Source organism: Protomyctophum bolini (assembly GCF_963924005.1).
Source record: "Protomyctophum bolini genome assembly, chromosome: 16".
NCBI classification, from domain to species: Eukaryota; Metazoa; Chordata; class Actinopteri; order Myctophiformes; family Myctophidae; genus Protomyctophum; species Protomyctophum bolini.
Window position 1 is genome coordinate 40,752,667 of NC_137877.1, and position 12,500 is coordinate 40,765,166.

The following is a 12,500-nucleotide window of genomic DNA, read 5'->3' on the forward strand; positions in this document are numbered from 1 at the left end:
GATATCGTGATATCATGAAATCTCTTGCAGTTAATATTGAGGACCACTGGTTGAAAACTACTGCGTTGGACCGTTGTAAAGCGCTTTGAGCAAAGCACTCACCGTGCGTATAGAAAAGGGCTATAAAAATGCAATCCATCGCCATTTGTAGACCTGCTATTTTCACAATCCCACCACTCTCAGTCATCTTATTATCCTGTGTGGGGATAAAGTTTTATCTCACTGAATCAAATACAAGACCGTCCGATATGTTTACGCTTGATAGTGTCACAATTTAATAATTTATTAAAAAGAAAAAGAGAAACAGCAAAAACAGTCGCCCTATACAAGCTAGCTCAACCGTGGTAGATCGGACATTTACGATCTCTGTCGTGTGACAAAGTATATCGGACGTGAGTAGGGGAGAGAGAGAGAGAGAGAGAGAGAGAGAGAGAGAGAGAGAGAGAGAGAGAGAGAGAGAGAGAGAGAGAGAGCGGGCGGGCGAGAGATCATTCTGTCTTGTTGCCATGGTAAATTACACGGGAGGAGGAGGGTGGGGGCAACAAGCGACCGGATTGGTCCTCAACAACATTCCCCGGAACTATAAACAACAACATAAACGACATAAAAAATAAACGAAAAAAGGAAGTATACTTCTGGTTTCATGGTCCATAAAAACAGCCGTAGTCCTTCTGTAGGGACATCTGTCCATCTGTCCATCTCTGCATCTGTCCAAGTGTCCATCTGTCCATCTCTGCATCTGTCCAAGTGTCCATCTGTCCATCTGTCCATCTCTGCATCTGTCCATCTGTCCATCTCTGCATCTGTCCATCTGTTTGAAAGTCTACAGGAATACCTCATTGAGATATAGTATATCTCGTTTTCGAGAGGGTCCTCATCTGTCCACCTGTTCTCATGTGTATTCATGAGAGAGACCCTACCATTGGTCACAACACACAAGGAACTGTCTGTGATGCAGTTAGTACACACACACACACGCGCGCGCACACACACACACACACACACACACACACACACACACACACACACACACACACACACACACACACACACGCACACGCACACGCACACGCACAGGGTGTTTGTGATGCATAAAGACCCAATTGACTGACCTCTATGTAAACCATGATGCATTAGCCCCCCTTCCCCCCTTCGAAATAGCCAGCACCCCCAGTCACAATTTTCTGGAGCCGTCGCTGGTTCGTATGAATGCGTTGGGCATTGACCTTTCTCCTCCACCAGGGGGAGTTTCCCTGGTTGGACGTAGTGGAAGGAACACGTTATTCCAACCAGTTCATTTCACCTCCACCAGGGGGAGTTTCCTTGATAAGAGTAGGCCTATACTGTTGATTAATGATCATGGGTTGATAACGTTCACATCGAGTTTCGCGTGTGTGCGTGTGAGTGTGTGTTTGCGTGTGTGTGTGTGTGTGCGTTCGTCACACGCCTCCCAGGCTGTCGAAGCCGCAGAACTTCCATCGTTTCTCCAGCGAGGCTCCAACTCCACTCAGCTCCACTCTGAACATGGAGGGCAGACGGACCATGAGGCGCTCCAACTCCCCCGTCGACACCTGCACGCACACACACACACACACACACACACACACGCACGCATGCACACGCACGCACACACACACACACACACACACACACACACACACACACACACACACACACACACACACACACACACAGGATTTAGGGCATTAACGACAGTTATATGATTATTATAACAAACTTGAATACATTTTAACATTAAAGCTATGCAACATTGAATTACAGTTTTCTTTAGTGAATTTCAGTTCAACATTCAGTTCATAGTCAGGGGAATATAATTATTATCAGAATAATGTCAAATCTGGGAAGCAATTTCTTGTTGTGGTTTATACCTTGCTGTCCATTCTTTGGATGTAGGACCACAGATACTCGATGTTGGCCCCAAACGGATGGACGTGAAGGAATGTGGAGATGACACCTGGGGGGAAGAGAGAGAGAGAGAGAGAGAGAGAGAGAGAGAGAGGGGGGAGAGAGAGGAGAGAGAAAAGGACAAAAGAGGAGAGTGAGAGAGATGGAGCAGCACAATCATTGAAGACGAAGGTGAGGACGCAAATTCTGATTGGCTGGAATGAGATGATATATATGATGATGTACAAGAGCGCCCCTCTCTTCACACGGGTGTGATTTATTTTATCTCACACATATATCATAATACTGTAGTCGTACTCGTTGCTGTCCATAAGGTTTTTGATTTTTTTTTCTCGATAAATCATTGCTATATTTACGTCTGTGTGTTGTTTCGAAAATATTGAAACAATGGAAAGTAGTAAAAAAAACGTATTTGACAAAACCCCTTAACTCTATTGGACCCTCAAACTGTCTGCTAAAACAGCTAACTCCACTCTCCGCTCTCCTTCTCATGCAAGTATATAATTGACAATATCTAAAGCATCACAATAGTCTAAACAGTATAATCGTATAACATCAGTAAATAAATAATCTGTATGTTTAAACTATAAGCTACCGGATCCCAGGTCAATAAATGAACCTCGCATCCATCTAAATGACATACCTATACCTAAATGAGAATTACTGTAGGTATAGCATTACGTCAAGTGGGCTGAGCTCTGATTCCAAAAAGCTTATATATGGGAGATGCCGATGAAAAGGTGTTTTTTGTTTTGACTTAAATTAATTGACCGAGGTCGGGGCAGTGCACGGCTGCATGCGGCAGGCTGGCAGGCAGCCAGCAAGGCACTGAGATAGAGAGCTCTAGCGTCTCTCTCCTTCATATTCGGTTCCTGCGAGTTTCCACTAAGAGAGATGAATGTGCTGCTGTTCTCTCTCCTCCCGGTCCCCCTCGTCTCTCCTGTTCTACTTCTCTCTCCCCTCCCGGTCCCCCTCGTCTCTCCTGTTATCTCCCCTCCCGGTCCCCCTTTGTCTCTCCTGTTCTCCCCTCCTCCCGGTCCCCTATAGCTTCTCCATTCCATTCCAGACTTCTCCGTCCCTCCCTGCCTGGCTGCCAGAAAAACACCAACTCTCTGCTACAGAATAGGATTGGGTTCTCTCTCCTACAGGGTGATTCATACTTCTAGTTGAATAGGATTGGGTTCTCTCTCCTACAGGGTGATTCATACTTCTAGTTGAATAGGATTGGGTTCTCTCTCCTACAGGGTGATTCATACTTCTAGTTGAATAGGATTGGGTTCTCTCTCCTAAAGGGTGATTCATACTTCTAGTTGAGCCAGCAGACACTCTGGGTCAGGATGAAAAGCGTTGGTTGAGATGAGATTGCATTGTGTGTGTCGCTGTGACTCTGACCACTCTGCTGCTATACACATTCATCCGAGATCACAGGTGGTCGGAACTCGGAAAAGTTCCAGACCCACAGGAACGCACCCGGTAGAGTACCCTGTACTGTACTGTACTGTACTGTACTGTACTGTACTGTACTGTACTGTACTGTACTGTACTGTACTGTACTGTACTGTACTGTACTGTACTGTACTGTACTGTACTGTACTGGCATACCCAAAATCACCATATAGGCCTATACAGTATACAGTTATTGTGTGTGTGTGTGTGTGTGTGTGTGTGTGTGTGTGTGTGTGTGTGTGTGTGTGTGTGTGTGTGTGTGTGTGTGTGTGTGTGTGTGTGTTAGCCGGTTGCACACAGGTGGTGAAAAACAACCATGCTGTTGTCGTGCTCAGCAGTCAGCACCCACCCACCCAGCCGGCCAGCCTGCCAGCCACCCACCCACACACATAGCTCCGTAAGCCCCTGTTTGGATGTATGGGGCTGTCAATCAGATATGACTTTTCTGTGTGGATGTATGGGGCTGTCAATCAGATAGGACTTTTCTGTTTGGATGTATGGGCTGTCAATCAGATATAGGACTTTTCTGTTTGGATGTATGGGGCTGTCAATCAGATAGGACTTTTCTGTTTGGATGTATGGGCTGTCCATCAGATAGGACTTTTCTGTTTGGATGTATTGGGCTGTCAATCAGATATAGGACTTTTCTGTGTGGATGTATCAAACTGTCAATCAGATAGGACTTTTCTGTGTGGATGTATGGGGCTGTCAATCAGATAGGACTTTTCTGTGTGGATGTATGGGCTGTCAATCAGATAGGACTTTTCTGTGTGGATGTATGGGACTGTCAATCAGATAGGACTTTTCTGTGTGGATGTATGGGGCTGTCAATCAGATAGGACTTTTCTGTTTGGATGTATGGGGCTATCAATCAGATAGGACTTTTCTGTGTGGATGTATAGACTGTCAATCAGATACTGTAGGACTTTTCTGTGTGGATGTATGGGACCGTCAATCAGATAGGACTTTTCTGTGTGGATGTATGGGGCTGTCAATCAGATAGGACTTTTCTGTGTGGATGTATGGGCTGTCAATCAGATATAGGACTTTTCTGTTTGGATGTATGGGGCTGTCGATCAGATAGGACTTTTCTGTGTGGATGTATGGGGCTATAATCAGATAGGACTTTTCTGTTTGAATGTATGGGCTGTCAATCAGATAAAGGACTTTTCTGTTTGAATGTATGGGCTGTCAATCAGATATAGGACTTTTCTGTTTGGATGTATGGGGCTGTCAATCAGATAGGACTTTTCTGTGTGGATGTATCGGACTGTCAATCAGATAGGACTTTTCTGTTTGGATGTATGGGGCTGTCAATCAGATATAGGACTTTTCTGTGTGGATGTATGGGGCTGTCAATCAGATATAGGACTTTTCTGTTTCGATGTATGGGCTGTCAATCAGATATAGGACTTTTCTGTTTGGATGTATATGGGCTGTCAATCAGATATAGGACTTTTCTGTTTGGATGTATGGGGCTGTCAATCAGATAGGACTTTTCTGTGTGGATGTATGGGGCTGTCAATCAGATATAGGACTTTTCTGTTTGGATGTACAGTATGAGCTGTCAAGGCCAGATTTCATTTTTTTTATGTTTTTGCCACTCGGTAGGCGTTCCTCCATAACCGTGTATGATGATGATGTCATGCGCATCACCTCTATATCCGAATGCTACGTGTATAGAGTCTCTTCAGCTGAAGTTGAAACCAGCTCAACTTTGTCTGCATAGCAGCTACAAACGTCACCGTTGATCCGCCCCGATTTATACTCGGCTGCGTGCCGAAAATAGCAGATCTACAAGCTCACAGGAGCGTAGAGCTGTGACAGGTTGTGAGCTTGCAGGTCGCGGCTATTCTCAGAGAGTGACACGAAACCAAACATAAAGTTATATACTTGTCTTTTAGTTCTACTTGAATCTAGACTTATTGGTTGTTTTAGTCACCGTATAGCTTCGTTTATTACTTTAGTTTTTATTTTGTTTTCGTCAGAGAAAGAATTAACCCATTCTGAACGGGAACCCATTTTGGTGTTAGCATCATGTTATGCTTTAGCTATTGAAAAATAGCAGATCTACAAGCTCATAGCGCGCCACCGAGTGGCGCGCTACGAGCTTGTAGGTCTGCTATTTTTGAAAAATCGAAGAACGACTGACATTTTTAGAATCTGATCTCAGGTCAGAATGGGTTCATCAGACCAGTGTGTGTCCAGTGGAAACCTCGTATGAATCTGATCTCAGGTCAGAATGGGTTAAGGTAGTCGCCGGACGTTTTTCGACACAGTTTTATATAGTCGCAAGAAATGATCACTAGCTGGCACTCAGACTGCACGATGGCGGAAGCGTTTAGAAAACGGAGTACGAGCCTTGAGCCTTGCACGGAAATGAAAAGAACACCATTATGCATTACTCATGAATCCTAAGTGAAGCACACAGCTGACGCAGTGGAACTAAAACGATGCTAATTGGGAAGTGTTTGATCACTTGGGTAGCAGTAATAGCAGCGTTATACCGAGTGCATTTCCTTGTTTTCCTGTAAAGTTGCTATAGTGGCATACTGGTAGTTATAGTTGTAGAGATGTCCCGATATTACCGCGGCATTGGCCCTTATTTGTGACCCAGCTTGACTGAGGAGCTGTTTTTTCACATGTCATGTGAAAGCAGGGAATCATAGCTTCAAATTGACATATTGGTTGTTCAGTTTGACCGACCAGTTTTGGAGATATGGCTTATATATAGAGGAATGTCTTGCAGAGAAACAGCGAGTTGAGAAAACAGGCTTGAAACTAAGGTTCACTTCTGTGGTCTCTAACATTACACCTATAGCTACATGTTTAAGCATTTCCATTTCAGCTCTGATATTTATTTCAGACATGCTCTAGTATATGGAGTCTGCCTGCAGTGCTATTAACTCATTTTGGATAAAATATGAATAAATTCTGGGTTTTTTTTCTCTGGTGAAAAGCAGGAGGTTGCACGATGGCACGATGGCAGGCTCTCAGTCAAATCTGGTCACATTTAGTTTGTGTCGTATTTTTGTCACGCTAAAATGTGTTGCTTTTAGGCTCGTTTTTAGTCGATTAAATATCGTACGATTTCCGTCGACTAAATCTACAGTTGATTTGGACTATTTCTACAGCATGCTACAACACAATGCGCACGTTGGATCTCGTCTCTGAGAGAGAGAGAGAGAGAGAGAGAGAGAGAGAGAGAAATGTCCTCTCTCTCATCCATCCAGCTGACTATAAAGTAACATATTTTACGGTAGTGTAAATTGCTTCCAATAGTTCAAAACTAATTACAGGAACCTGGCATGACTAATGAACGGCTACTGTATACGGTATAAAACACATTCATAAAGTTTTATGTATCAGATTTGGTTTACAGGGAGCTATACGATAATATACTATAGCCTAACACAGTCATAATGGAGTTATAAAAAATCTTAAAATGTGCACATGTTATGATCCATTCTGCGTTCAAGATGGCGCGCTCCAGTCTTGTTGACTTGTTGTCATCAGCTATAGCAACACGATGCTATAAGGTGAGAAGCATCTCCACTCGATCCATCAAAAGCTCCATAAAATACCTAAAAAAACAACAAAAAAGGTGCCCTTTTTTCTTCTTTCTAATGATTCGTTCGGCCCAAATAATTGTGTTTATTGTCATGATTTGTCACGTATACTGTAGGCCTACATACTGTATCTTTAAATAAATACTGTCTGAAACGTCTATGGAAAAAAAGTGGATGGGAAATTTCTCTATAACGGGCCGCTCTATAAGGGCTCTTATACCCAATAGCAGGGCGTCTTTCTCTGAGGTCACTGGGTCTTACCCAATAGCAGGGCTTCTTTCTCTGAGGTCACTGGGTCTTACCCAATAGCAGGGCTTCTTTCTCTGAGGTCACTGGTCCGCGCATCGCTGATTCGCTCCTCCGCTCTCTGGCGTGGTACACGGCAGGCACGCAGCCATTCAACCGCTGGACGGACGGACACACACACACACACACACACACACACACGCACACACACACACACACACACACACACACACACACACACACACACACACACACACGCAGGCATGAATAAACAACAGCTACAGTATAAGTGTACATTGCGAGGGTTAAAGACGAGGTCATGTGTCCATGAACCATGAAAGGATCTTAACCATGTATAAAACCCACGAGTCTTCAGCGAAAACCTTCTCCACAAAAACACGTAAAAAAAACGAGCTTGTAGATCTGCTATTTCGGGCAGATATGGTTCCCCGGTGAATATGGAAGCTGGGCTTTAAGTGCTCAAGAGCGTTTGAAACAAGCGACGGCGTCTTTGACATTACAATCACCTTCCAGTTCAGTGGGTGTGAGGCTAGGAGTTCATGTGTGTGTGTGTGTGTGTGTGTGTGTGTGTGTGTGTGTGTGTGTGTGTGTGTGTGTGTGTGTGTGTGTGTGCGTGCGTGCGTGGTTGCGTGCATGCGTGCCATGCGTCAGTGCTATACCGCAGTAACACCGCTCTGACATGCCAGTGGGGAGACACGCACGCACACACGCACACACGCACGCACGCACGCACGCACACATGTATGTAAACATAAAGTGTCTTGTCTTTTAGTTGTACTGGATTTAGTCTAGTTTATATTTGTTGACAAAATTGTCAATATATTTAGACACAGTATACATTTCTCGTCATATAGATATTTAGTGGAGGAAATCCACAATGCTCTGTGTGTAGCATGGCCTCACCTTCTCTGTCATAGATTTAGTCATAGTTTTAGTCGACTAAATCAACAGTGTGGTGTAGCATGGCCTCACCTTCTCTGTCATAGATTTAGTCATAGTTTCAGTCGACTAAATCAACAGTGTGGCGTAGCATGGCCTCACCTTCTCTGTCATAGATTTAGTCATAGTTTCAGTCGACTAAATCAACAGTGTGGTGTAGCACGGCCTCACCTTCTCTGTCATAGATTTAGTCATAGTTTCAGTCGACTAAATCAACAGTGTGGCGTAGCATGGCCTCACCTTCTCCGTCATAGATTTAGTCATAGTTTTAGTCGACTAAATCAACAGTGTGGTGTAGCACGGCCTCACCTTCTCTGTCATAGATTTAGTCATAGTTTCAGTCGACTAAATCAACAGTGTGGCGTAGCATGGCCTCACCTTCTCTGTCATAGATTTAGTCATAGTTTCAGTCGACTAAATCAACAGTGTGGCGTAGCATGGCCTCACCTTCTCTGTCATAGATTTAGTCATAGTTTCAGTCGACTAAATCAACAGTGTGGTGTAGCACGGCCTCACCTTCTCTGTCATAGATTTAGTCATAGTTTCAGTCGACTAAATCAACAGTGTGGCGTAGGATGGCCTCACCTTCTCTGTCATAGATTTAGTCATAGTTTCAGTCGACTAAATCAACAGTGTGGCGTAGGATGGCCTCACCTTCTCTGTCATAGATTTAGTCATAGTTTCAGTCGACTAAATCAACAGTGTGGCGTAGCATGCAGGCCTCATACCTTCTCTGCTGTCTCTCCGTTGGCGAGGTCCCCCACAGGCTCCACGGGGCCCAGCAGCTGAGGAGACACAACATGGAGGCATCGATGAACCAGATGCACTTTTATAATTATGAAGGAGTGAGAAAACAAACCAAAAAAAAATATATAAACATCCCCACAGTCCACTTCCATTCTAATGGACTTGGTCGTGTGTAAACACATGACATAACAACCACACCAAGGGCTCTATAGAAGTACTGTCACCTCATAAACACATGACATAACAACCACACCAAGGGCTCTATAGAAGTACTGTCACCTCATAAACACATGACATAACAACCACACCAAGGGCTCTATAGAAGTACTGTCACCTCATAAACACATGACATAACAACCACACCAAGGGCTCTATAGAAGTACTGTCACCTCATAAACACATGACATAACAACCACACCAAGGGCTCTATAGAAGTACTGTCACCTCATAAACACATGACATAACAACCATACCAATGGGGTCTAATGAAGTACTGTGACCTCATGAACACATGACATAACAACCACACCAATGGGGTCTAATGAAGTACTGTCACCTCATAAACACATGACATAACAACCACACCAATGGGGTCTAATGAAGTACTGTGACCTCATAAACACATGACATAACAACCACACCAATGGGGTCTAATGAAGTACTGTGACCTCATAAACACATGACATAACAACCACACCAATGGGGTCTAATGAAGTACTGTGACCTCATAAACACATGACATAACAACCATACCAAGGGTTCTAATGGAGTACTGTGACCTCATAAACACATGACATAACAACCACACCAATGGGGTCTAATGAAGTACTGTCACCTCATAAACACATGACATAACAACCACACCAAGGGCTCTATAGAAGTACTGTCACCTCATAAACACATGACATAACAACCACACCAAGGGCTCTAATGAAGTACTTTCTGTCACCTCATAAACACATGACATAACAACCACGCCAATGGGGTCTAATGAAGTACTGACACCTCATAAACACATGACATAACAACCACAACAATGGGGTCTAATGAAGTACTGTGACCTCATAAACACATGACATAACAACCACACCAATGGGGTCTATAGAAGTACTGTCACCTCATAAACACGTGACATAACTAGAACTGCACTCTGCCGAGTGCATACTTGCTTGTTGCACACTAGTAGGCCATAAATGGCCTACTAGTGCGCAAGCAGAGCGCGCAAGTACTTTCGACCGCTACAAACCGCTACAAACTGTCAAATCTCAGTTTCTGCCTCTATGTATATGTCATTTGTAAGTTGATTAGCGGTATACTGTGGTTACTTTGCGCCCTATCTGTGCCTGGTTTGCTGGGACCAGATTACACATTACGTCATCGTTGAGAGCTGGGACCAGATTACATGGTGTGTATATGTATGACTAGCTCTCAGTGATGACGTAAGAGAAATGGTCATCTGTGTAATCTGGTCCCAGCAAACCAGGCACAGATTTGCATACAGATTTGCAAGGGCTCTAATGAAGTACTTTCTGTCACCTCATAAACACATGACATAACAACCACACCAATGGGGTCTAATGAAGTACTGTGACCTCATAAACACATGACATAACAACCATACCAATGGGGTCTAATGAAGTACTGACACCTCATAAACACATGACACAACAACCACACCAATGGGGTCTAATGAAGTACTGTCACCTCATAAACACATGACATAACAACCATACCAATGGGGTCTAATGAAGTACTGTGACCTCATAAACACATGACATAACAACCACACCAAGGGCTCTAATGAAGTACTGTCACCTCATAGACACATGACATAACAACCACACCAATGGGCTCTAATGAAGTAATGTCACCTCATAAACACATGACATAACAACCACACCAATGGGGTCTAATGAAGTACTGTGACCTCATTAACACATGACATAACTGGAAAAAATAGAAGAACTCCATCTTTAAACATTGGTATCGGGTTATCGGCAGAGAACGTCGGTGCATCCCTGTATGAGGTAAGTGTTGCCATGGCAACTGTCCTGTTAGGATGCTTTATCTCCCACAGAGAGGCCAGTGGAGTGACCTGCGGCTCTGTGTGTGTGTGTGTGTGTGTGTGTGTGTGTGTGTGTGTGTGTGTGTGTGTGTGTGTGTGTGTGTGTGTGTGTGTGTGTGTGTGTGTGTGCGCGTGTGCTTCAAAGAAAGAATAGAGCTAAAGCTCTCTCCCTTTCCAGATCAAAGATTGGCAGATGCACTTAGTGGGTGGGTGAATATATTTATTTATTTGACAGGAACAATGCTCATTAATCAACATTTCAGTTTTCACTTCCATGTAAATGTGCCAGAGTTAGCCATAAGCTAATTTACATCTGTAGTCCCTGAGCAGGCTCTTAAAATGGTAGTAAAATTAAACATACAATGACACACATAGGCTACAGTACAATACAATGCGATACAATACAGATAAAAGAAAGACAGTGTATAGTGTGCCAGCACACAACACCATGCGTTGATGCCATGTGTGCATATTATGTGCAAGCACCCAAACACTATATCCATACGAAAAACACAATACAATACAGGAACAGATCAACATGGTACAGGGGACAGAACAACTGCAAAGTGAAGTGAAAAATGACACCGGTGATGAATACTAAATAGAGCTGATAGTTACTCATGATTACAGATTTGATTTGTTTTTAGCCACCTCTTAAGGTTAATGAATGAACGAGTGAACGAGTGAACGAGTGAACGAGTGAACGAACGAACGAACGAACGACGGACGGACGGACGAACGGACGGACGAACGAACGAACGAACGAACGAACGAACGGACGAACGGACGAACGAACAGTACCAGACAGTGTACAGACCTTGTCTCTCAGAGCGAGCAGCTCTCCTTCCAGAAACCTCTGCTCCTCTCTGGCCAGCTCCAACTCCTGCTCCTTACTGGTCAGCTGCTCCTGGAGGCTGACCAGTTGCTGCAACACACACACACACACACACGCACACGCACACGCGCACACACACACACACACACACACACACACACACACACACACACACACACACACACACACACACACACACACACACGCGCATTTACGAGGAGACCTGTGTTGTTCCAGAGGCAACAACGCCTGCGTTCCTCGCTTCACGGTTTGCCAAGGCCCTTAATGACCCATTTTGGGGCGGGAACCCCTTTTGGTGTTTTAAACATTATGTTATAATTTAGCTATTAAAAAAAAAAAATTTCCCAGAAAACTGTCAGGATGTAGAAGACATTTTTAGAATCTGAACTCAGGTCAGAATGGGTTAATGCTCATCATACATGCGTACCTGCTGCATGCTCTGCATGTTGTGCTGCAGCAGCTGCATGCCCCCGTCGGGGGGGTGGAGCTGCAGCGTCTCCTCCGGACGCAGGGTCCTAGTGCCTCCCTGCTCCTTCCTCAACAGCTCCACCTATAGTGGTTTGGGATGTTTGTTATCAGATGATGATTAATCTCCGTCATCATCAGCAACGTATCTTATCAAGACCACATGCAATGGACGTGCAGTATGGACGTTTACGACATATTGACGTTATAGTTGTTGTGG

General features: G+C 44.2%; 1 protein-coding gene across 2 annotated transcripts in view; it reads right to left on the bottom strand.

The window, feature by feature from the left end:
- Positions 1–12,500, bottom strand: part of enox1 (ecto-NOX disulfide-thiol exchanger 1) — a 125,907-nt gene that overhangs the window by 481 nt on the left and 112,926 nt on the right. For both annotated transcript variants that reach the window (XM_080785829.1, XM_080785830.1), the window contains 6 exons: positions 12,243–12,365; positions 11,777–11,884; positions 8,876–8,932; positions 7,244–7,346; positions 1,890–1,975; positions 1–1,571 (listed from right to left, as the gene is read on the bottom strand). The exon at positions 1–1,571 is cut by the window's left edge and continues 481 nt beyond it. In XM_080785829.1, coding sequence (XP_080641955.1) covers positions 1,440–1,571; positions 1,890–1,975; positions 7,244–7,346; positions 8,876–8,932; positions 11,777–11,884; positions 12,243–12,365 — 609 coding nt within the window. In that variant the 3' untranslated portion in view covers positions 1–1,439. The remainder of the gene's footprint in view (positions 1,572–1,889; positions 1,976–7,243; positions 7,347–8,875; positions 8,933–11,776; positions 11,885–12,242; positions 12,366–12,500) is intronic.